The 25,537-nt window shown below is 42.6% G+C and overlaps 3 protein-coding genes across 5 annotated transcripts; all 3 read left to right on the top strand.

The window, feature by feature from the left end:
• The first annotated feature begins 304 nt into the window (after window positions 1-304).
• Window positions 305-12,958, top strand: LOC139533987 (zinc finger protein ZFP2-like). 3 transcript variants are annotated; one of them, XM_071332561.1, is made up of 8 exons: window positions 305-490; window positions 652-1,084; window positions 9,009-9,211; window positions 9,361-9,455; window positions 9,580-9,675; window positions 9,780-9,890; window positions 10,060-10,189; window positions 10,616-12,958. In XM_071332561.1, exons 4-8 carry the CDS (start codon window positions 9,432-9,434, stop codon window positions 12,367-12,369), a joined length of 2,115 nt encoding a protein of 704 aa, XP_071188662.1. In that variant the 5' UTR covers window positions 305-490; window positions 652-1,084; window positions 9,009-9,211; window positions 9,361-9,431; the 3' UTR covers window positions 12,370-12,958. The 3 variants fall into 3 exon arrangements, with proteins under 3 accessions (XP_071188662.1, XP_071188661.1, XP_071188663.1); XM_071332560.1 differs by lacking the exons at window positions 305-490; window positions 652-1,084 and adding an exon at window positions 5,437-5,579; XM_071332562.1 differs by lacking the exons at window positions 305-490; window positions 652-1,084; window positions 9,009-9,211; window positions 9,361-9,455 and having other exon boundaries at window positions 9,647-9,675; window positions 9,780-9,901.
• Window positions 12,959-13,099: 141 nt separating this feature from the next.
• On the top strand, window positions 13,100-19,029 carry LOC139533985 (uncharacterized). Its single transcript, XM_071332558.1, has 7 exons — window positions 13,100-13,276; window positions 13,528-13,730; window positions 13,821-13,901; window positions 14,401-14,496; window positions 14,587-14,697; window positions 16,477-16,597; window positions 16,861-19,029. The coding sequence occupies exons 1-7, from the start codon at window positions 13,240-13,242 to the stop codon at window positions 18,597-18,599; spliced, it is 2,388 nt and encodes a 795-aa protein (XP_071188659.1). The 5' UTR covers window positions 13,100-13,239; the 3' UTR covers window positions 18,600-19,029.
• A 294-nt stretch (window positions 19,030-19,323) lies between these two features.
• Window positions 19,324-23,993, top strand: LOC139533986 (uncharacterized). The gene is made up of 7 exons (XM_071332559.1): window positions 19,324-19,497; window positions 19,749-19,951; window positions 20,042-20,122; window positions 20,622-20,717; window positions 20,808-20,918; window positions 21,086-21,206; window positions 21,442-23,993. Exons 1-7 carry the CDS (start codon window positions 19,461-19,463, stop codon window positions 23,106-23,108), a joined length of 2,316 nt encoding a protein of 771 aa, XP_071188660.1. The 5' UTR covers window positions 19,324-19,460; the 3' UTR covers window positions 23,109-23,993.
• The last annotated feature ends 1,544 nt before the right edge of the window (window positions 23,994-25,537 follow it).

The following is a 25,537-nucleotide window of genomic DNA, read 5'->3' as shown; positions in this document are numbered from 1 at the left end:
CACACACAAGGTTACTTAACAAAGTACATTTTGTCTGTGTCTGTGTAGGACGTTAGGAGCCAATAGGGGAGGTGGTACGAAACGCATGGAGAAGAAGAAAAACAAGGTGCCAGATGTATTTACAAGGGAAGGAAGATACTGTAACTCTAAAGTGAACAAAAATATATCTAGACAATGTTTTTATATTAGTGTCTGTCTTATATGGGACAGTATTGATACTGCTTTTTTAATGAATAAATAAACCACACTACAATTCTGGTCATCTCACTGATGAGTTGTCAACCGCATTCATATCACAGGTGTCCTGTATCATCAGACTGTTGCACCATTTGCATATGAAGACAATTTGCATTGACAACACATGCTTCAGTGTTCTTAAAGTGTTTATAGCCCCGTGAGTTAAACGTGTCCTTTATAGAAGCAACACAACATAAGACAAAAATGACTTTTATCTCCGTAACTATCTTGGTCCTTGCATTTTACACAAATGGTAAGTTTGGAATTACTTCAGTAATTGACCTTAAAGCATTCTATTTTAATATTATTATCCTAATTTGAACAGAAAGTCTTTATTCTAATATTCGTATTTGAACTGAAACAGGTTTAATCTAAATCAAAGACCGCAAATTAATATTTGTTTATCTCTTCCAGGCTGTGCAGGGGACATTCTATTGACCCAGACTCCTGCAGTTATCATGGTCCAGTCTGGAGAGTCTGCCACAATCAGCTGTAAAGCCAGTAGTGCCATTGACGATGACTTAGCCTGGTACCATCAAAAACCTGGAGAAGCTCCTAAATTCATCATCGACTTTAACACAGGTTTCACATCTGGTCGATATCAAGGCACTGGATATGATATTGATTTCACTCTGACCATCAGTGGAGTTCAAGCTGAAGATGCAGGAGATTACTACTGTCAGCAGCATGAAGCTACTCCGTTCACACAGTGATACAGAGCCATACAAAAACCTCCCTCAGCTGTAGAGGAAGTGATCTAAATCTGCCTACTGGGGACTTTCACAAATGTTGTGTTGAAATTCAATATTAATATTTATCATGACAAGGATTATCATGACAAATACAGGTACGGTCAAGGTCCAATCTGAATATAATATCAGTTAATATGCCATTGTGAGTGTGTATTTATGCACATTTAGGTGTAATATTTGTGCTGTGGAAAAAATTATCAGGCAAGAGACGGGAGCACAGTTAGTCTCGTTTAGTAAGAATATCTCGTTTAGTAAGAACAATCTTCCCAGCTCTGCAGATTTTGCTGCAAGGAGGCAGAGTCATTTGATCATTTATTTTGGTACTGTCCATATGTAGCTCGTTTTTGGTCACAGGTCCAGGAATGGCTGAAGAACTGCAACATTTACCTAGAATTAACGCTGCAGATAGCAATACTGGTGATTTGAAAAGTCACAGTCAATCGATCAATAATATAATAATTATTTTAGCAAAAATGTTTATCTTTAATTGACAATCTGTAGAAACTAAGAGAATAGAAAGGTGCAGTACTTTTGTGAACCATCACAGCACAGTTGAGAAATATATGGCAAATAGAAATCCAGAATGGATGGTGTTAAGAGATAGATGGGAGGGGTTGAATGGAGCTGAAGGGTGGGGACTAATAACAACAAGATAACAAATGTAAAACATACGGGGTCTGTAAAATGTATATAGGTTCAGAACTGTTGTGAAACAGCACAGATACAAATAGAAATCAAACTGGATGGACATCAGAAATAGAGGAAGGCCAGGACTAAAAACAAACAAAATATAACTATTGTAAAATAGATTGTGTCTGTAAAATGTGTATAGTATGTATAAACTGAAGATAGAAGCCTAAGTGTTATTATTTATTAGTTTACTCCAATTGGGGGAGGGGTGGTAAGGTTTGCGGGGAATAATAAAGGTACATAAAAAAAAAAGGTGTATAGATGTATGTATGTATATATATACAGTTGAAGTCGGAAGTTTACATACACTTAGGTTGGAGACATTAAAACTTGTTTTTCAACCACTCCACAAATTTCTTGTTAACAAACTATAGTTTTGGCAAGTCGGTTAGGACATCTACTTTGTGCATGACACAAATAATTTTTCCAACAATTGTTTACAGACAGATTATTCAACTTATATTCAGTGTATCACAATTCCAGTGGGTCAAAAGTTGACATACACTAAGTTGACTGTGCCTTTAAACAGAAAATGATGTAATGGCTTTAGAAGCTTCTGATAGGCTAATTGACATAATTTCAGTCAATTGGAAGTGTACCTGTGGATGTATTTCAAGGCCTACCTTCAAACTCAGTGCGTCTTTGCTTGACATCATGGGAAAATCAAAAGAAATCAGCCAAGACCTCCGAAAAAAACTGTAGTCCTCCAGAAGGCTGGTTCATCCTTGGGAGCAATTTCCAAACGTCTGAAGGTACCACGTTCATCTGTACAAACAATAGTACGCAAGTATAAACACCATGGGACCGAGCAGCCGTCATACCGCTCAGGAAGGAGACGCGTTCTGTCTCCTAGAAATGAACGTATTTTGGTGCGAAAAGTCCAAATCAATCCCAGAACAACAGCAAAGGACCTTGTGAAGATGCTGGAGGAAACGGGTACAAAAGTATCTATATCCACAGTAAAACAAGTCCTATATCGACATAACCTGAAAGGCCGCTCAGCAAGGAAGAAGCCACTGTTCCAAAACCACCATAAAAAAGCCAGACTACGGTTTGCAACTGCACATGGGGACAAAGATCATACTTTTTGGAGAAATGTCCTCTGGTCTGCTTAAACAAAAATAGAACTGTTTGGCCATAATGACCATTGTTATGTTTGGAGGAAAAAGGGGGAGGCTTGCAAGCTGAAGAACACCATCCCAACCGTGAAGCACGGGGGTGGGAGCATCATGTTGTGGGGGTGCTTTCTGCAGGAAGGACTGGTGCACTTCACAAAATAGATGGCATCATGAGGGAGGAACATTATGTGGATATATTGAAGCAACATCAAGACATCAGTCAGGAAGTTAAAGCTTGGTCGCAAATGGGTCTTCCAAATGGACAATAACCCCAAGCATACTTCTAAAGCTGTGGCAAAATGGCTTAAGGACAACAAAGTCAAGGTATTGGAGTGGCCATCACAAAGCCCTGACCTCAATCCCAACTGAAAAGGCGTGTGCGAGCAAGGAGGCCTACAAACATGACTCAGTTACACCAGCTCTGTCAGGAGGAATGGGCCAAAATTCACCCAACTTATTGTGGGAAGCTTGTGGAAGGCTACCCGAAACGTTTGACCCAAGTTAAACAATTTAAAGGCAATGCTACCGAATACTAATTGAGTGTATGTAAACTTCTGACCCACTGGGAATGTGAAGAAATGAATAAAAGTTTAAATAGATTGTTCTCTCTACTATTTTTCTGACATTTCACATTCTTAAAATGAAGTTGTGATTTCTATCTCGCCATCTTTAAAAATATCTTTGTGCTTCTCCAGCATGTTAGTGAGTGTAGCCTGACTCACTGGTTTGTCATTTCTCAGACTAATGATTTCTCCCTAGTTCAGCTTGATGTTCTGTAACCAGTTTCTGCCTAGCAGGCTAGTATCTCTCCTTTAACAATGATAAGCGGTAGTGTCCACTCATTCCCCTCATACCAGACTGGTACCTGGATCTGCCCTAACACAGGAATAGTGTCACCAGTGTATGATGAAAGGCAGATGGACATTGGCTGAAGAGGGCACTCGCTCAGTTTTTCTTTGTAGATTCTCTCAGGAACAAGATACAGTCGCTTCAGATTTCCAGCTAACTCCATGCTGAGATAGATTCCATCTTTTTGTTGTTGAGCTGTGTACACTGTGAACAGTTCCAATACTGATCCAGCTGTGCCTTCCTCTTCTTGTGCTGCGTCTGACACCTTGTGCGCTCTTGCTGTGCATTTTGGAGCTTTACATACTCTCTGTAAATGTCCAACCTTTCCACAATTGTGGCACTTTTCATTTTGGAATCGACATTCACTGTGCTGATGATTATCTCCCCCACATCTGTAGCAACTTAGCTTAGACCTTTGTGATATGGGCTGCTGTGTTCTTGTGTAGCCTTGAGGACGGGAATGAGAAAAGTGTGACTTTTGTGAGCCTTTTCCTCCACGTGTGTCACTAACCTTGTGAAATCCTTTCTGACGTTCTGCATGTCCTGATAGCTCAATATTATCCCTGTGTGCAAGCTCGAGTTCAAGTGCGATATCACAGGCTTTCTTGAAAGTCAGGTCCTTCTCTGACAGAAGCCTTCTGTGATATGCTTCACTTGTGAGACCACATAGAAACTTGTCTCGGGGAGCGTCATCAAGAAATTGTGCAAACTCACATGTACTTGCCAGTCTTTTCAAAGCAAGGATGTAGTCAGCCACGGTTTCCCCTTGACTCTGGTGACGTTGGTAGAATCTGAAACGTTCTGCAATGAGAATTGGCTTAGGCTTGAAATGCCTTGAAAGAGTTTCAGTCAGTTCTGCATAGGTCAACTCCACTGCTTTTTTGGTTCAATGAGGCCTTTCGGCAATCCATACTCAGTTGGACCCAAAACACTGAGAAATACATCTGCTTTCTTTTCATCATAAGATTTAATTTGAGACAATGCTCAAAACTCTCTAAATAGGAATCAAAATCCTCTTTTGTAGCCTCAAACTCTGGTACTCGACCAATGGTTGCCATTTTCACAGTTAATTTTTCAGTTTCCTCATTCCTTGTATTGCTTCATTTTCAAAAATGTTCATCTAATTCTTCACTTTCTCCATTTCAGAGTTTCTGCAATTTCTTTATTATCTGCACGTTTCTTCTTTTTTTATATATATTTTTACAATATTTCTCAAATGAGATGCCTATTTTCGATGGGTTCAACGTCAGTTCTTAATTTAACCACCAGAGGGCAGTGTCGCTGTTCTCAACTCCAATAGGCTACTTGGCAGCTCCCGAACACCGTACCTGTTGCAGTGCTTAGAATAAACCGTTTTCTACTGGCGGAAAAGAAGCTTAATCACCTTATCTCCACTGCAATATTTGTGTTGTGGAGAAAAGTACCAGGCAGGATACGGGAGTACAGTTAGTGTAGTTTAGTAAGAACATCTCGTGTCCTACAGCCCAATAGTGCGCATGTGCACTGTCTATTAGGTGTCGTAACATAACACTGCCGTAATACATTACTGCTTAGTAACAGCATAGTAACTAATATAGCGGATATAGATCACGATACTACATTAGGTAAGGTTGGTTCAGACAGAACACAGAAAAGTAACACTGACAGAGCAAGTGTGCAAAGTGTATAAACCATCCAGACATTTGTGTTGGCCTAAAAAGTATTTGTGTATTCAAGAGTAGGCCTTTCCTGCGCTATAGGTTTTACATTGTTTTTCATAGTCTACGCGTCAAATTCCAGCACGCTAGGTGGCGGTAATGCTGCCAGCTTCTATGCCGCACAAAAACTTCCAGTTGGATGTTAAGATTACTTTCTTGTTCTTGGCAGCAACACTAACTGAATCACTGAGGTATAATAAGAACTGGGGACTGTGTCCAAGATTGTTGTTTTCAAGGTAATCTACTCACGTTCACATACAACGCTTCATGGACTGTCTGTTACGGTTGCATCCTGTTTATATGGACCAACCACAGGAGTTTTGTGGCACCTTAATTGGGGAGGATGGGAGGGGGGGCTCGTGGTAATGGCTGAAGCAGAATTGGTGGAATGGTGTCATTCCATTCACACCGTTCCAGACATTATTATGTCCATGTAACGCTTTGCAGGTTAGCAGTAAAACCTTGAAATCAGCCCTAGTCTTAACAGGAAGCCAGTGTAGAGAGGCTAGCACTGGAGCAATATGTTAAAATGTTGGGTTCTGGTCAAGATTCTAGCAGCCGTATTTAGCACTAACTGAAGTTTATTTAGTGCTTTATCTGGGTAGCCGGAGAGTAGAGCATTGCAGCAGTCTAATCTAGAAGTGACAAAAGCATGGATTAGCTTCTCTGTATAATTTTTGGACAAACGTTTCTGATTTTTGCAATGTTACAAATATGGAAAAAAGCTGCCCTTGAAATATTCTTGATATGTTTGTCGAAAGAGAGTTTAGGTCCAGAGTAACGCAGAGGTCCTTCACAGTTTTATTTGAGATGATTGTACAACCATCAAGATTAATTGTCAGATCAAACAGCGTATATCTTTGTTTCTTGGGACCTAGAACTAGCATCTCTATTTTATCCAAGTTTAAAAGTAAACCATTTGCCGCCAACCACTTCCTTAAGTTTGAAACACAGACTTCCAGGGTAGGCAATTAAATGTACAGCTGTGTGTGGTCCGCATAGCATTGAAAGTTGACATTGTGTTTCCGAATGACATCACCAAGAGGTCAAATATATAGTGAAAACAATAGTGGTCCTAAAACGGAACCTCGAAGAACACAGAAACGTACAATTGATTTGTCAGAGAAAAACCATCCACAGAGAAAAACTGATATCTTTCTGACAGATATGATCTAAACCAGGCAAGAACTTGTCCATGTAGACCAATTAGGGTTTCCAATCTCTCCAAAAGAATGTGGTGATCGATGGTGTCAAAAGCGGCACCAAGGTCTAGGAGCACAAGAACAGATGCAGAGCCTTGGTCTGACGCCATTCAAAAGTAATTTACACCTTCACAAGTGCAGTTTCAGTACAATGATGGGGTCTAAAAACCAGACTGGAGCGTTTCCTGTACATGATTTGTCTTTTGACCTCACCCTTTCCCAGTCCCCTGCCACTCACAAAGCAGGCAATACGCTTGACCTCATCTTTATGGGAGGCTGTTCACCTACTAATCTCACTGCAAACCCCTCCAGGTCTATACTTTGTTCCCTTTTCTGTCTCCCTTTCCTCCAATTCTAGGAGGCTCTGCACTGCCAAAGCTGAATCTCTCTCCTCTGTTCTCATCCTCCTAGATCATTGGTTCCCAAACTTTTTATAGTACCGTACCCTTTCAAACATTCAACCTCCAGCTGCGTACCCCCTCTAGTACCAGGGTCACCGCACTCTCAAATGTTTTTTTGCCATCATTGTAAGCCTGCCACACACACACACACTATACGATACATTTATTAAACATAAGAATGTGTGTGAGTTTTTGTCACAACCCGGTTCGTGGGAAGTGACAAAGAGCTCTTATAAGATCAGGGCACAAATAATAATATTAGAATAATCAATCATTTTGCTCTTTATTTAACCATCTTACATATAAAACCTTATTTGTTAATTGAAAATTGTGAATAACTCAACACAGGTTAATGAGAAGGGTGTGCTTGAAAGGATGCACATATCTCTGCAATTTTGGGTTGTATTGGAGAGATTCTCAATCATTTTCCTAACACAGTCTGTGCCTGTATTTAGTTTTCATGCTAGTGAGGGCCGAGAATCCACTCTCACATAGGTACGTGGTTGCAAAGGGCATCAGTGTCTTAACAGCGTGATTTGCCAAGGCAGTATACTCATTAAATTCAATTTTCACAGAACTGCTTGTTGCAATTTCGATGAGGCTCTCTTGTTCAGATATCGGTAAGTGGACTGGAGGCAAGGCATGAAAGCGATAACATATCCAGTTGTTTGTGTCATACGTTTCGGGAAAGTACCTGAGAAATTGCGCACCCAACTCACTCAGATGCCTCGCTATATCACATTTGACATTGTCCGTAAGCTTGAGTTCATTTGCACACAACAAATCATACAATGATGGAAATACCTGTGTGTTGTCCTTGTTAATGCAGACAGAGAAGAGCTCCAACTTCTTAATCATAGCCTCAATTTTGTCCCTGAATATAGTTGCGGAGTGTCCCTGTAATCCTAGATTCAGATCATTTAGGCAAGAAAAAACATCACCCAGATAGGCCAGTCGTGTGAGAAACTCGTCATCATGCAAGCAGTCAGACAAGTGAAAATGATGGTCAGTAAAGAAAACCTGAAGCTCGTCTCTCAATTTAAAAAAACGTGTCAATACTTTGCCCCTTGATAACCAGTGCACTTCTGTATGTTGTAAAAGCGTTACATGGTCGCTGCACATATCATTGCATAGTGCAGAAAATACACGAGAGTTCAGGGGCCTTGCTTTAACAAAGTTAACCGAACTGAGAACTGGGCATCTCAGGCTCTGTACACTCTTGGATTCCATCCTACCTGGCAGGCCGCTCCTACCAGGTGACATGCAGACGATCTTTGTCTGCACCACATACTCTCACTACCGATGTCCACCAGGGCTTGGTTCTGGGCCGTCTTCTATCTATACACCAAGTCACTCGGCTCTGTCATATCCTTACATGGTCTCTCATTTCATTGCTATGCGGATGACACTCAACTACCTTTCTCCTCCACCCCTTCTGACACCCAGGTGGCGACACGCATCTGCCCCTCCCTACCTTCAGGCTATGCTCAAACCCTACACCCCAACCCGAGCACTCCATTCTGCCACTTCTGGTCTCTTTGCCCATCCACCCCTACGGGAGAGCAGCTCCCTCACTGTATTCTGCCACTTCTGGTCTCTTTGCCCATCCACCCCTACGGGAGAGCAGCTCCCTCACAGCTCCCTCACCCCCCCCTCACTGTATGCTGTTAGATTTTGTTGTTTATTATCTATACATACATTTGATAACAACTTTTCCATCATGGACAAACGAGTCAAAGCTACTGTCAGTACGGGTAGGGCAGGGGTTGTTTCTAAACTGTCTATTAACCCTGGCTAACGTTAATGTTAGCTAGAGTAGCTTAAATTCAACTTACAGGCAGCCCTAAGTGAACTGTAAAGTAATTTACTTGTATAGTTAACTACATTCATTTCATGTTAATGTCATGTTGGCTTCCTTTCTAAATGTAGCTATCTATTGCTGCTAAATATAGTAAAGCCAAAGATTATAACGCCCATCTGTGGTATAGTCTTATCATAATATTTTGTATAGGCTTGATGTTGTAGACAAAAAAAATTTTTGGGTTCTCTCTTCTTTCCATAGGTCCCCCTCTTCCTCTCTCCTCTTTGCGACTCTTGATTTCTCCCTTGCGGCTGATGTATTCATTTGTGTGGCATGTGGTGAATCAACGCAATGTGATGCACTATGGGAAGGTCGGGGAGTTTGTAACTGTGGTGACTGAAGCCGTTCCAAAGTTGCTGAGTTACAAACAGAGGGCTCAACTCATCCTGGGCCTGAGAGCAAGGGTGAGTGACATGTTGTGTGGTCATGGGAGGGGTGGTTTATTATGCTTTGATTGACACATTTGTATCAATGCCAGTAGACACTAGATGTGTGTAAGGTGGGCGGGGAAGATGCAAGTTTACTCAATATCGCCATGATTCCCATTATTTAGATGATCTTGGAGATGTTCCGCAAGGATTGTGTCCACCTAACCCTCAGGCCATCCAACGTCTCCTGGGAAAGATGAACATCAGTGCATCCTCAGGGGTAAGTACATTTTTCTCTCTCCTGCATACATTCAAAGGGTGTAACAGCTACTCATTTTACTAGCTTAATTCAGATAACCAGAAAAGTTATACTTGTATCAAATTATTCACATTCTGTGTTACAGCAGCAAGATGCAGAAGTGGAGGAGTCGCAGGCTAACTTCGTGGCGCTGGTCCAAACCCTGCTGAAAAACCCTTATGAGAGGAAGCACTTCTTCCAGGTTTGACATACTTTCTCTCTCTTCATTTCTTCTGACTTGCATTTAGCGGCTCGTCATTCAGGTAGGTTCTCTCATAGACACTGTCACTCTTTCCTTCCCTGTAGGAGGAGTTCCATACACAGTATGGCTCCAAGTATGACACAGCACTGCAGGCCCTTGTGGGAGGCTTGGTCCTCAGACTGGAACAACTGCTATCTGTGCCAGATCTCTCCCAGGTATTGAACTGGTAAATGACAAGTCTATAACTAGCAGTTCACTGATCATACCAACATTTTGTCATTATTAGATAACAATTTATGTCAACACATGCCATATTATTGTCTTTACCTCACATGCTAAGCCACCTCCCTTTTGCTGATCTTTGGTTCTTCCTCTCCTTCTCAGATAGCATCTATGATCAGTGCTGCCCCCTCTGACCTGGAGGAGTGTGGACAGTCTGTGTCTGACCCTGAGCAGCTGAAGATCCTCCTCCAGCACCAGAAATTGCTAAATAAAACCCAGTTCAACAAAAATGGTAGGCTTGAAAACAGTCCATAGGAAGCTTTGGAGTCTCTACTTCAATCATTATCTGTTATCCTCCCTGTTTATGTACAGTAGATTTATAAACAGCTAAACAAAGAACATTACAAGTTTACAAAACCTTAAATAAAAAGATGCAAAAGCTAAACTTAAGGACGGAAGGCATAGAAATAGCACGCATAGAACCGATATACCACTTTTCAGACTTGCTTACAATGAGAAAGACAGATCTATAACTGACATTTCTATGTACATTTGGTTGGGTCGCGCACAAAGCTACATACGGGACCTTTCACTTCATTATGAACCATTTAATGATTTTTTTAACAGGAATATATATAAAAAGCCTAGTCTTTTTAATTTGCACAATATCCTTAAATGTAATGTACTTAAATATTTTTCATATTGAATTTTTTCTCAGTACCTCTCACTTCTTCTGTGGGTGACTGTGTGCTGTCCTCGCTGTCCTTCCGCCTCGCCTGTGGAATGCCATCAATGGAGCCAGATTTTGACGAGCCATCAAAATCATTAGAAGCCGCTCTAAGTGTCATGAACCCTGCCTCCTTCAGTGACCTGGAGGATCTGGGAATGATGTCAGATGACTCGCCCCATGCTGGAGAAGATAGTACTGTGGAGAGAGAAGAGGGTGCCAGGGATAACGGAAGTGGGGCGAAAAATGCAGTGTGTGACAGTGAAGAAGATAATGCACTGCCAGAGAGCGCGTCTAGTCCTCAAGGTGTTAGCGGACTAGTGGGAGGGTCACCATCAAAAGGGGCACCAACAGTAAGGAGTATGCTGCCAACAGAGAGACACCAACCGCTTGTATCACTGATGAGTAGTTCCTTCACCAAATCCTCTCCTTCACAGATAGTCAAATTAGTCATCCTTGCCACGGTCACCATTGGGAACCAACCGGGTAACCCACCGGTCAAAGTAGCGAGTTTCCACCAGTGGGTCTCCCACATTGCAAGTAACACTATCTCGCTCCCTTCCTTGCCACCCCTTCCAGAAAACAATGATGTAGACAAGGAGATCCGGTCAGGTGACACGTGTCTTGGAAGCAGTGTGGTAATTGGGGGTCAGGAAACAGAAGCCAATCTCTTTGAGAGGGCTGTTATCCGAAGGAGACGGCCGCCCAAGCCACAAAGAATAACTGTACCCTCGAAGAGGAAAATCCCTGAGGCAACCATAATTTGCCAGGAGTGTGGGAAGAGTTTTGTCTATCCGTCTCAGCTGGAAAATCACCTACGCATTCACACAGGAGAGAAACCTTTCAAGTGCACGGAGTGTGGCAGGGCCTTCAGGTCCTTAGGATACATGACCACTCATATGAAAAATCACTCTGAAGCGCGGCCATTTAAGTGTGATGAGTGTGACAAGGGCTTTCGGAAAAAGGCTGACCTGAAGAAGCATCAGCTCATCCACATGGGTGCAAAACCACACAAATGCACCATCTGCGGAAAGGGCTTCAGCCAAGCATTTTATTGCAGAATACACATCCAGTCTCATGCAAGTGAAAATAACTTTCCCTGCACTCATTGTCAGAAGAGATTCCCAACTCAATACAAGCTGTCTGTCCACGAGCGCTGGCACACCATGGAGCGCCCGTTCATCTGTGAGCAGTGTGGGATGCGCTTCTTTCATCCCAGTGGGCTGAAGAGGCACATGGGCTATCACATTGGGAACTGCCCATTCCTCTGTGCCCAGTGTGGAAAGACTTTTGTTTATGAGTTTGACCTGAAGAAACACCAAAGGGACCATGGCAACAAACCCAAGATCCCATGCCCTGTCTGCCAGAAGGTGTTTGGCAGCAACGGACTCATTAAGGCCCACATGTTTACGCACACCTCTGTAAAACCTTACAGATGTGACATATGTGACAAGACCTTTAAACAGAGCAGCAGCTTGAGTAGTCACAAACGTCTGCACACGGGCGAACGCCCTTACCACTGCGACATGTGTGGGAAGACGTACAAGCTGAATCAGCACCTGAAGGAGCACATAATTATCCACCACACAGCGGAGAGGCACCCCTGTGACCAGTGTGGAAAGGTCTTCAAGTTACCACATCTTCTGAAGCCGCATGAGCGGTTGCACTCAGGAGAGCGATCTGAGCAGACAAGGAAATACAGTCACACCAGCTGTCGCAGGAGACATTCCTCCAAAATGAGTTGATTTTCTGCAGTGGCTATCCTCCACACACACAATGACTGGAATGCTAGTTTTATTGTTCTGACACAAGTTTAACTTTGTCAAAAAATCCAGTGCCATTGGCTGTAATTATGTCCAGATTTTTTTCGTAAATTTGACCATTTTGGACCATAATCCAGGATTCCCTCGACTGAACATTGACAAATAGTAGAATGTCTGGCTTAATTCACACAGAAACAAACATATGTCCTGTTAGATAACAATTAATGATTGCGTCATTAAAACATATTTGTTTGTGATGCTTTTTTTTTTGGATAGGTTATTGAAATTCCAATGACATAAGATGTACATTGACAGCCACTCACGTATTTCTCTTTTTGAGAGTAGTCAATGGTTGCCGGAAGCCTTTACAAAAAATATGCACAACATTTGGTGTTGGATGAAGGCAAAATTGTGTACCACTACTCAATTGTTTTGCTGTTTTAGTTGAAAACATTCACAGCAAGGGAAACCTAGTATTTGCTAGAATGGTCCTGTGCGATTACTTTTTATAATACATTTAAAGTGTATTAAGCCACAAAAGTTAATTAATAAAGATTCATATTTATCCAGATATATATGATGAAATTCATGTTTTTACCTAAAAATGTAATTTCAAGAAACGAGAAGATTCAGTTGCGGCTCTTATTCCAGCACGGTAGGTGGCGGTAATGTTGTTATGCTGCCAATCTTGGTTTTAATTGGTCAAAACTTTGTTCTGGCTTTGGTTCCGTTTCCCGTTGTCGCCAATTTCACCCAAAAAAATCGTCAGTGACTTGGTGATAGCTGTCCAGTATGCTAGTTACCTTTACTGTTAGATTTCTGCCTATCGTACATATTTGGTAACATTCCGGCATGGACAAACGAGTCAAGAAGAGTACAGCCAGTACGGGTAGGATACATTATACGACACTTGCTAACCATGTATTGGCAATCTATTCAATTTTACAAATGTGAACCTGGCTATAGACCCGATTTTTATCTTCAATGGATAGCTTAGTGTAAAACTAATGTCTATTTTGGCATCCCTTCTAAATTTAAGTTTGCTAGGTAGTTAGCCATGTTGCTGGAGGTATTTGTTGCTAAAAAGCCTAGAGGATGAAGCCACACACCCTAACATGTTGTTCTATCGTCTTGCTATAGCTCCCCCACTTCCTCTCTCCTCTTTGCGACTATTGGTTTCCCCGCTGCGGCTGATGTATTCATTTGTATGGCATGTGGTGAATCAACGCAATGTGATGCACTATGGGAAGGTCGAGGAGTTTGTAACTGTGGTGACTGAAGCAGTTCCAAAGTTGCTGAGTTACAAACAGAGGGCTCAACTCATCCTGGGCCTGAGAGCAAGGGTGAGTGACATGATATGTGGTCATGGGAGGGGTGGTTTTGACACATTGTGTATTAGAAAAATCATATACAATTTTGTCCCATTATTTTAGATGATCTTGGAGTTGTTCCGCAAGGACCCACCCAACCTTCAGGACATCCAACGTCTCCTGGAAAAGATGAACATCTTGGGGGTAAGAATATTTCTCTCTCCTGTGTGACAGTGTGGAAATTCTGACCCATACCAGTGAACAACTCACACCTGTAAAACAACATATTCAAGAATGACTGTCAATATCATTAACCCACAAAAACCAAGGCTGGAGCGACATACACTTAAAAGAGGGTAAAATATGCGCTGTACTCTGGTTTGAAAATAGCCTTTAGCTCTGCAGTGTATAGATCTGAGGGGACTGCATAAGTTTAAACGACATACAAGTGTTAACACCTTCCAGTGGGGTTGCAGGAGCTTTCTGCCATCTGTCTTGCTTTGCTGTCACTCATCTGATTCTTTAGATCTGCAAAGTGAAAACACGGATGGGGTAAGAGATAAAAGTTGTTTTCAGGCTAGACTTATGACTTCTACAAGCCCTGTCACCCATACTCAATACCCCTCTTTTTAAGTAACACATGTAATTCTGATGACCGAAGTGGCTGTACTTTGTATCAAATGATTCCCAATTTGTGTTACAGCAGCCAGATGCAGAAGTGGAGGAGTCACAGGCTAACTTCGTGGCGCTGGTCCAAACCCTGCTGAAAAACCCTTATGAGAGGAAGCACTTCTTCCAGGTTCGGCACACTTTCTCCCTTTCCTCTCACACTGTCCACTTTGTCATTTCAAAGACACTGACCTAAATTATTTTCTTTCCTTCCCTGTAGGAGGAGTTCCATACACAGTATGGCTCCAAGTATGACACAGCACTGCAGGCCCTTGTGGGAGGCTTGGTCCTCAGACTGGAACGACTGCTATCTGTGCCAGATCTCTCCCAGGTAATGAACTGTTACACAACAAGTCTATAACTAACACTTCACCAATCATATCTAATGTTGACATTGTTAGACGACTATATACACTACTGTTCAAAAGTTTGGGGTCACTTAGAAATGTCTTTGTTTTCCATGAAAACATACATGAAATTAGTTGCAAAATGAATAGGAAATATAGTTAAGACGTTGACAAGGTTATAAATAATGATTTTTAATTGAAATAATAATTGTGTCCTTCAAACTTTGCTTTCTTCAAAGAATCCTCCATTTGCAGCAATTACAGCCTTGCAGACCTTTGGCATTCTAGTTGTCAATTTGTTGAGGTAATCTGAAGAGATTTCACCCCATGCTTCCTGAAGCACCTCCCTCAAGTTGGATTGGCTTGATGGTCACTTCTTACGTACCCTACGGTCAAACTGCTCCCACAACAGCTCAATAGGGTTGAGATCCGGTGACTGTGCTGGCCACTCCATTATAGACAGACTACCAGCTGACTGCTTCTTCCCTATATAGTTCTTGCATAGTTTGGAGCTGTGCTTTGGGTCGTTGTCCTGTTGTAGGAGGAAATTGGCTCCAATTAAGCCACAGGGTATGGTATGGCGTTGCAAAATGGAGTGATGGCCTTCCTTCTTCAAGATTGCTTTTACCCTGTAAAAAGCTCCCACTTTACCACCACCAAAGCACCCCCAGACCATCACATTTCCTCCACCATGCTTGACAGATGGCGTCAAGCACTCCTCCAGCATCTTTTCATTTTTTCCTTCTTCCATGAATGTTCGTCTTTGTGAACGGAACACCTCAAACTTAGATTCGTCTGTCCATAACACTTCTTTCCAATCTTCCTCTGTCCAGTGTCTGTGTTCTTTTACCCATCTTATCTTTCATTTTTATTGGCCAGTCTGAGATATGTCTTTTTCTTTGCAACTCTGCCTAGAAGGCCAGCATCCCGGAGTCACCTCTTCACTGTTGACGTTGAGACTGGTGTTTTGCGGGTACTATTTAATGAAGCTGCCAGTTGAGGACTTGTGAGGCATCTGTTTCTCAAACTAGACACTCCAATGTACTTGTCCTCTCGCTCAGTTGTGCACCAGGGCCTCCCACTCCTCTTTCTATTCTGGTTAGAGACAGTTTGCGCTGTTCTGTGAAGGGAGTAGTACACAGCGTTGTACGAGATCTTCAGTTTCTTGGCAATTTCTCGCATGGAATAGCCTTCAGTTCTCAGAACAAGAATAGACTGACGAGTTTCAGAAGAAAGTTATTTGTTTCTGGCCATTTTGAGCCTGTAATCGAACCCACAAATTCTGACGCTCCAGATACTCAACTAGTCTAAAGAAGGCCTGTTTTATTGCTTCTTTAATCAGCACCACAGTTTTCAGCTGTGCTAACATAATTGCAAAATGGTTTTCTAATGATCAATTAGCCTTTTAAAATGATCAACTTGGATTAGCTAACACAACATGCCATTGGAACACAGGAGTGATGGTTGCTGATAATGGGCCTCTGTACATCTATGTATATATTCAGTTTCCAGCTTCCAGCTATATCAGTTTCCAGCTACAATAGTCATTTACAACATTAACAATGTCTACACTGTATTTCTGATTAATTTGATGTAATTTTAATGGACAACAAATGTGCTTTTCTTTCAAAAACAAGGGCATTTCTAAGTGACCACAAACTTTTGAACAGTAGTGTACGTGTCAACACATGCCATAATATTGTTTATCCTGCGCATTCTAAGAAACCCCCTGGTTGCTGATCTTAGCTTCTAACTCTTCTCAGATAGCGTCCATTATCAGTGCTGCCCCCTCTGACCTGGAGGAGTGTGGAAAGTCTGTGTCTGACCCTGAGCACCTGAAGATTCTCCTCCAGCACCAGAACCTGCTAAATAAGATTCAGTTTGGTAGGCTTACTTCAATCATATCTTCTCCTTCCTGTTAATGTTAAGTAGAATTATCAACAGATAAACAAAGAACAATGTAGTTTTCCCTTTTTGTCAAACTGCCATGGTTCACTCTATTGATAACTTTGAACCAGCTGTATTTACAGGAATTTGAATTACTTTGAAATGGTATTAATCTAAACATGCCCAATACTTTCAAGTTCAAACAAACAGAATGTGGTGTAATATATTTTTTTAAATCTGTATTTGTCCCTTTTTCTCAGTACCTGTCACGTCCTCTGTAGGGGACTGTGTGCTGTCCTCGCTGTCCTTCCGCTTAACCTGTGGAATGCAGTCCATGCAGACAGATTTTGACGAGCCAGCGGAATCATTAGAAGCCGCTCTAAGCATCATGAACCCTGCCTCTTTCAGGGACTTGGAGGATCTGGGAATGATGTCAGATGAATCGGACCACACTGGAGCAGTAACTACTGTGGAGAGAGAAGAGCAGAATGCCAGAGATAACGCATGTGGGGCGAAGAATGCAGTACTCCACAGTGAAGAAGACAATGCACTGTCAAAGAACGACATAGTCTCACCTACTCCTGAAAGTATAAGCAGGCCAGTGGGGGGGGCACCAACAGTAGAGAGCATGCTGCCGACAGAGGGCGACAAACAGCTTGTAACACTGATGAATACTTTCATCACCGAAGACTCTCCTTCACATATTGTCATCCCTGAAACGGTCACCAATGGGAACCAACCAGATAACCAGCTAGTCAAGCTAGCGAGTGTCCACCAGTGGGTCTCCCACATTGCAAGTAACACTATCTCGCTCCCTTCCTTGCCACCCCTTCCACAAAACGATGAAGACAAGGAGATCCGGTCAGGTGACACGTGTCTTGGAAGCAGTGTGGAAATTGGGGGTCAGGAAACAGAAGCCAATCTCTTCGAGAGGGCTGTTATCCGAAGGAGACGGCCGCCCAAGCCACAAAGAATAACTGTACCCTCGAAGAGGAAAATCCCTGAGGCAACCATAATTTGCCAGGAGTGTGGGAAGAGTTTTGTCTATCCGTCTCAGCTGGAAAATCACCTACGCATTCACACAGGAGAGAAACCTTTCAAGTGCACGGAGTGTGGCAGGGCCTTCAGGTCCTTAGGATACATGACCACTCATATGAAAAATCACTCTGAAGCGCGGCCATTTAAGTGTGATGAGTGTGACAAGGGCTTTCGGAAAAAGGCTGACCTGAAGAAGCATCAGCTCATCCACATGGGTGCAAAACCACACAAATGCACCATCTGCGGAAAGGGCTTCAGCCAAGCATTTTATTGCAGAATACACATCCAGTCTCATGCAAGTGAAAATAACTTTCCCTGCACTCATTGTCAGAAGAGATTCCCAACCCAATACAAGCTGTCTGTCCACGAGCGCTGGCACACCATGGAGCGCCCGTTCATCTGTGAGCAGTGTGGGATGCGCTTCTTTCATCCCAGTGGGCTGAAGAGGCACATGGGCTATCACATTGGGAACCGCCCGTTCCTCTGTGCCCAGTGTGGAAAGACTTTTGTTTATGAGTTTGACCTGAAGAAACACCAAAGGGACCATGGCCCCAAGCCCAAGATCCCATGCCCTGTCTGCCAGAAGGTGTTTGGCAGCAACGGACTCATTAAGGCCCACATGTTTACGCACACCTCTATAAAACCTTACAGATGTGACATATGCGACAAGACCTTTAAACAGAGCAGCAGCTTGAGCAGTCACAAACGTCTGCACACGGGCGAACGCCCTTACCACTGCGACATGTGTGGGAAGACGTACAAGCTGAATCAGCACCTGAAGGAGCACATAATTATCCACCACACGGCGGAGGGGCACCCTTGTGACCAGTGTGGAAAGGTCTTCAAGTTACCACGTCTTCTGAAGGCGCATGAACGGTTGCACTCAGGAGAGCGATCTGAGCAGACAAGGAAATACAGTCACACCAGCCGTCGCAGGAGAAATTCCTCCAAAATGAGTTGATTTACTGCACAGTGGCTGCCTTCCACACTGTCGGGGATGCTATTTTTAATGTCCTGACAAATTGCCAATAGCTGTAATAATATTTCTCATTTTTTGTTGTAGACTTTAGATTTTTGATCATTTTGGACCATAATTCAGGATTCCCTAAATAGACTGAACACTGAAAAATAATATAATGTCTGGCTTAATTAATGCAGCAACAAACATATCTCCTGTTAGATAACAATGAATGATTGTGTCATTAAAACATATTTGTTTGTGATGATTATTTTTTGGATAGGTTGAAATTCCAATGACATAAGATGTACATTGACAGCCACTCACGTATTTCTCTTTTTGAGAGTAGTCAATGATTGCCGGAAGCCTTTGCAAAAAATATGCACATTTGGTGTTGGATAAAGGCAAATAAAGTCACAATTGTGTGCCACTACTCACTTGTTTTGCTATTTTATTCACAGCAAAGGTAACCAAATGTATGCTAGAACGGTACTGTGTGATGACTTTTTATAATACATTTAAGGTGTTTATTAAGCCACAAAATAAAGATTCATACTCAACCAAATATATACAGAAAAATTATGAAATTCGTGTTTTAACCTAAAAATGTAATTTCAAGAAAAGAGAGCAGTAGGATTCAATTGCGGCTCTTATTCCAGCACGATAGGTGGCAGTAATGATGTTATGCTGCCAATCTTATTGTTAATAGTCTGGTCAAAACTCTGTTCTGGTTTTGGTTCCGTTTCCCGTTGTCGCCAATTTCACCCAAAAAAATCGTCAGTGACTTGGTGATAGCTGTCCAGTATGCTAGTTACCTTTACTGTTAGATTTCTGCCTATCGTACATATTTGGTAACATTCCGGCATGGACAAACGAGTCAAGAAGAGTACAGCCAGTACGGGTAGGATACATTATACGACACTTGCTAACCATGTATTGGCAATCTATTCAATTTTACAAATGTGAACCTGGCTATAGACCCGATTTTTATCTTCAATGGATAGCTTAGTGTAAAACTAATGTCTATTTTGGCATCCCTTCTAAATTTAAGTTTGCTAGGTAGTTAGCCATGTTGCTGGAGGTATTTGTTGCTAAAAAGCCTAGAGGATGAAGCCACACACCCTAACATGTTGTTCTATCGTCTTGCTATAGCTCCCCCACTTCCTCTCTCCTCTTTGCGACTATTGGTTTCCCCGCTGCGGCTGATGTATTCATTTGTATGGCATGTGGTGAATCAACGCAATGTGATGCACTATGGGAAGGTCGAGGAGTTTGTAACTGTGGTGACTGAAGCAGTTCCAAAGTTGCTGAGTTACAAACAGAGGGCTCAACTCATCCTGGGCCTGAGAGCAAGGGTGAGTGACATGATATGTGGTCATGGGAGGGGTGGTTTTGACACATTGTGTATTAGAAAAATCATATACAATTTTGTCCCATTATTTTAGATGATCTTGGAGTTGTTCCGCAAGGACCCACCCAACCTTCAGGACATCCAACGTCTCCTGGAAAAGATGAACATCTTGGGGGTAAGAATATTTCTCTCTCCTGTGTGACAGTGTGGAAATTCTGACCCATACCAGTGAACAACTCACACCTGTAAAACAACATATTCAAGAATGACTGTCAATATCATTAACCCACAAAAACCAAGGCTGGAGCGACATACACTTAAAAGAGGGTAAAATATGCGCTGTACTCTGGTTTGAAAATAGCCTTTAGCTCTGCAGTGTATAGATCTGAGGGGACTGCATAAGTTTAAACGACATACAAGTGTTAACACCTTCCAGTGGGGTTGCAGGAGCTTTCTGCCATCTGTCTTGCTTTGCTGTCACTCATCTGATTCTTTAGATCTGCAAAGTGAAAACACGGATGGGGTAAGAGATAAAAGTTGTTTTCAGGCTAGACTTATGACTTCTACAAGCCCTGTCACCCATACTCAATACCCCTCTTTTTAAGTAACACATGTAATTCTGATGACCGAAGTGGCTGTACTTTGTATCAAATGATTCCCAATTTGTGTTACAGCAGCCAGATGCAGAAGTGGAGGAGTCACAGGCTAACTTCGTGGCGCTGGTCCAAACCCTGCTGAAAAACCCTTATGAGAGGAAGCACTTCTTCCAGGTTCGGCACACTTTCTCCCTTTCCTCTCACACTGTCCACTTTGTCATTTCAAAGACACTGACCTAAATTATTTTCTTTCCTTCCCTGTAGGAGGAGTTTCATACACAGTATGGCTCCAAGTATGACACAGCACTGCAGGCCCTTGTGGGAGGCTTGGTCCTCAGACTGGAACGACTGCTATCTGTGCCAGATCTCTCCCAGGTAATGAACTGTTACACAACAAGTCTATAACTAACAATTCGCCAATCATATCTAATGTTGACATTGTTAGACAGCTGTATACTTGCCAACACAAGCCATAATGTTGTTTATCCTGCGCATTCTAAGAAACCCCCTGGTTGCTGATCTTAGCTTCTAACTCTTCTCAGATAGCGTCCATTATCAGTGCTGCCCCCTCTGACCTGGAGGAGTGTGGAAAGTCTGTGTCTGACCCTGAGCACCTGAAGATTCTCCTCCAGCACCAGAACCTGCTAAATAAGATTCAGTTTGGTAGGCTTACTTTAATCATATCTTCTCCTTCCTGTTAATGTTAAGTAGAATTATCAACAGATAAACAAAGAACAATGTAGTTTTCCCCAAACTGTCATGGATCACTTTGAACTAGCTGTATTTACAGGAATGTGAAATAGTTTTTCAATGGTATTAATGTCAACATGCTTATTCCTAGGCTTTCACATTCAACCAATCAGAATGTCATTTTTCTATATTTGTCCCTTTCTCTCAGTACCTGTCACTTCTTCTGTGGGTGACTGTGTGCTGTCCTCGCTGTCCTTCCGCCTCGCGTGTGGAATGCCATCAATGGAGCCAGATTTTGACGAGCCATCAGAATCATTAGATGCCGCTCTAAGCGTCATGAACCCTGCCTCCTTCAGTAACTTGGAGGATCTGGGAATGATGTCAGAAGACTCTGACCATGCTGGAGAAGATAGTACTGTGGAGAGAGAAGACGATGTACTGCCAGAGAGCGCCGTGGTCTGTTCTAGTCCTCAAGGTGTTAGCGGGCTGGTGGGAGGGGCACCATCAAAAGGGGCACCAACAGTAAGGAGTATGTTGCAAACAATGAGACAGCAACAGCTTGTATCACTAATGAGTACTTCCAACACTGAAGCCTCTCCTTCACAGATAGTCCTCCCTGCCACGGATAACCAGCCGGTCGAGCTAACGAGTGTCGACCAGTGGGTCTCCCATATAGCCAGTTACACTTTATCACTCCATTCCTTGCCACCCCTTCCACAAAACGATCATTTGGACAAGGAGATGGAGTCGGCCGACACAGGTCTCGGAAGCAGTGTGGTGATCGGGGGTCAGGAAACAGAGGTCGATCTCTTTGAGAGTTCCATTATCCAAAGGAAGAGGGTGCAAAAGCCACTACGAGTAGCGTGCTCGAAAAAGAGAAACCCTGCAACCAACTCCTGCCAAGAGTGTGGGAAGCGTTTTCTGTCTCGGGGACGGCTGGAGGATCACCTCCGCATACACACCGGGGAGAAACCTTTCAAGTGCAGCGATTGTAGCAGGTTCTTCAGGACGTTGGCACTCCTGACCAACCATATGAAAATTCACTCTGACGTGCGGCCCTTTAGCTGCGACGAGTGCGGCAAGTGCTTTCGGAGAAAGGTTGGCCTTCAGAATCACCATCGTGTCCACACGGATGCTAGACCATACAAATGCACCATATGTGGCAAGGGTTTCACGCAGGTACAGTACTGCAAACGACACATGGATTGTCATACAAGTGAGAATACCTATTTCTGCACTCATTGTCCGAAGAGTTTCCCAACCCAATTCCAGCTGTCTGCCCACCAGCGCTGGCACACCATGGACCGCCCGTACGCCTGTGAGCAGTGTGGGTTGCGTTTCTTTATGCCAAGCTTGTTAAAGAGACACATGGGCTACCACATTGGGAACCGCCAGTTCCTGTGTGCCCAGTGCGGAAGGACCTTTGTTTATGAGTTTGACCTAAAGAGACACCAAAAAGACCATGACCCCAGTCCCAAGCTCCCCTGCCCCGTCTGCCAGAAGATGTTTGGCAACAACAGCCTACTCCAGGCCCACATACGCAGGCACTCTTCAGAGAAACCTTACAGATGCGACATATGCGACAAGACCTTTAAAGACAGCGGGGGCCTCCGCATACACAAGCGGGGGCTGCACTCGAACGAACGCCCTTACAGCTGCGACGAGTGTGGGAAGACCTACAAACTACACACGCACCTGAGGGAGCACAAGTTTAAACACACAGGCGAGGGCCACAGCTGTGGCCAGTGTGGAAAAGCCTTCAGATACCTGCGTCTCCTGAAGGCGCACGAGCGGTCGCACTCCGAGCCATCTGAGCTCACGCGACGAAACAGTCACACCAGCCGTCGCAGAAGACATTCCTCCAAAAGGAGTTGATTTTCTCACATTTTCACACCTTTCACTGTGGCTACAGTAATATACAACAGTATTCAACTTTGTCACAATTCCATGTCATTGGCTGTACGGTCGTTATGTAGGGCAGCACAGGGTTCCTCTGTGTTGTCTGAAGAATGCTGCATTATCCCACCATTCTGTCATATCTCTGTGGTGCAGAGGGGCGACATGATGGGGGATGGTGAGATAATTGACTTGAACGGAGAAGAGGGTCTCTGCTGTTCAGGACTGCTGCTCACTGAGTTTACCTTCCTCCCTCTATGATCCTCCCTTCCTCTGATCAGACATACTGGGACTATACAAACACTTATTACATGATACACAGCATATCAAGTACAGGGTCTAAAGTCTTTTCAAATCATGGAATGTCATACATGGTCTATTTTGGGAGGTACCAGCATTGCAGTCCTAACAGCCATGCATACAAGCCGGTTGTGTGACTGAAGGCTCCCAGAAAATCTGTGGACCGGAAATTCATAAAGTGAATCTGTGGAACTATGTTCAGTGAGGTGTGTTAGGTAAACCAGTGAAACATCCTCCACTGTCAGGTACAGTATGCTCTCAAGAGAACATGGTTTTAATCTGTTGACTTGGATCAGGATTGGGGGTCAATTACTTTTTAATTCAGGATCTTCCTAATAGAAAATAATTTCAGTTACTCCAACCCTGATTTGGATAGTCTCATGGCTTCTCCCGCAGTATAATCACCAGAGTGATTCAGTATTTAATAGTCACATGTACAGGGTTGCAGGTATAATTGCGGATACAGTGAAAATCTTAGGGTCCAAACTCCAACAGTGTAGTTCTTCAATTTGTGCTTCTTGTTCTATCGCAATGTTCTTGTTGAATTAAAAAGCTTATAGGCTACATTAATTTGTGTTGTTTATTTTGGACTTAAAACGGTCTCTGAAGAAGTATGTGCCACACATTTCCTGTTCTGCAACATTTATTTCCTGTAGCTGCCTTTTAAACCTTACATTTTTTCCCAGATGCAGCATTACCCTTCTTGGAGGCACATCAGAAATTTGTGAACATAGGTGTTATGTCTATGCTGGAGTTGTCATTGATATATTTTTTTAATGAATCATGGCATTTTATCAGGTGAATGTCAGTTTGCCTCATCAGTCTTTTGATATCAACAACATTTTGTGGTAAGCAATACACTAAGTTAATATTGTTTTAATAATAATAGCTAACAAGATTGCAACAGATGTCACATTTTTCTGTGTGAAATGTTGGATCACTCCAAATGATGAACTACTGACATCTGTTTTTGAATGTATTTCACACATTTCTCTGGCAAACAAAAGTCAACAAAACTACACTTGCAGTCAACAAAACTAAGAACCTGTGCACACACAAATGTGTTATTCTGGAAACTGTAAGCATCTACCTGTGAGGGAAATCTAATAGGCTAGGTCATACATTCTTTAGTTGTGCATGGCGAAAAAGAGCTACAGTACCCTACTGTTCTGCAATGCAGGTCCGACTGAATTCCAGCCGTCTTTTGTGTCATTCCTCATGCCTTGTGGTCCTAAGAGGAAGAGCAGTGAGTCTGATAGTCATTTATTTTGAAATCATAAAAAAGTATGAATTAGTAATAAATAACACTTACACGTGACTTAAATGGTTATAACAACTATGAATGCATTCCTCATACGAACAAAAGGTCAGGATAGAAATTAAATCGACAGTAGGCTTAAGCCATGTTCGCCAACAAACGCACAGCCTTTCTTTGCTTTTATTTAGGCTGTGTCAGAGTTGGAAGAGCTGGCGTAGGTGAGCGGCTGCTCTTGTGGTCATTGTCAGTAAACCACACCTGCGCTTATCCCACCAATGTTAGACTTTCTCAACAAGAAAGTGAAGGCTATATAAAAAAGAATGACACTCAAATTTAAAATCTATATTTTAAATGATAGGGATTTATATCAACTTAATCAAGGTGTATATTGTGCCCAACATCACACATTCCAGTGATTAAGCCAAGTTTAGATCTGTAACCTATTGTAAACTAGTTTTTTTCTTCATTTGTTTGTTTACTCTTACGGCTGACAAAACAGAAGTCCTCAAGACCAGGTTGAACTTCATTCCACAAAGGCACCTCAAACATGTACCAGACCATGTCCCAGTTCTAAAAAAAAAAAAAAAAAAAAAAAAAAAAAAAAACATATCAGCCTTGAAAATACAGTATTAATTAAAAAGTAAATCAGAAACTGTATGTGAAAAATATGTTTGTCATGTTAACTGTGGTTCATATCGATCTCAGAGCTCCATTCTATAATAGTCTCAGAGTCTGGTGATCGACCACAGTTTGAGCAGACAACTGGGTTTGATGGAGTCGTCATATCGCGCGGTGACAGTGTGACTAGGAAGGAAAAGCTCAGACAGAACTGGGTCAATCAGAGCCCACA

Source organism: Salvelinus alpinus, chromosome 11, assembly GCF_045679555.1.
Source record: "Salvelinus alpinus chromosome 11, SLU_Salpinus.1, whole genome shotgun sequence".
NCBI classification, from domain to species: domain Eukaryota; kingdom Metazoa; phylum Chordata; class Actinopteri; order Salmoniformes; family Salmonidae; genus Salvelinus; species Salvelinus alpinus.
The sequence above is the reverse complement of the archived record's forward strand: the minus strand, read 5'-3'. Positions and strand labels throughout refer to the sequence as shown.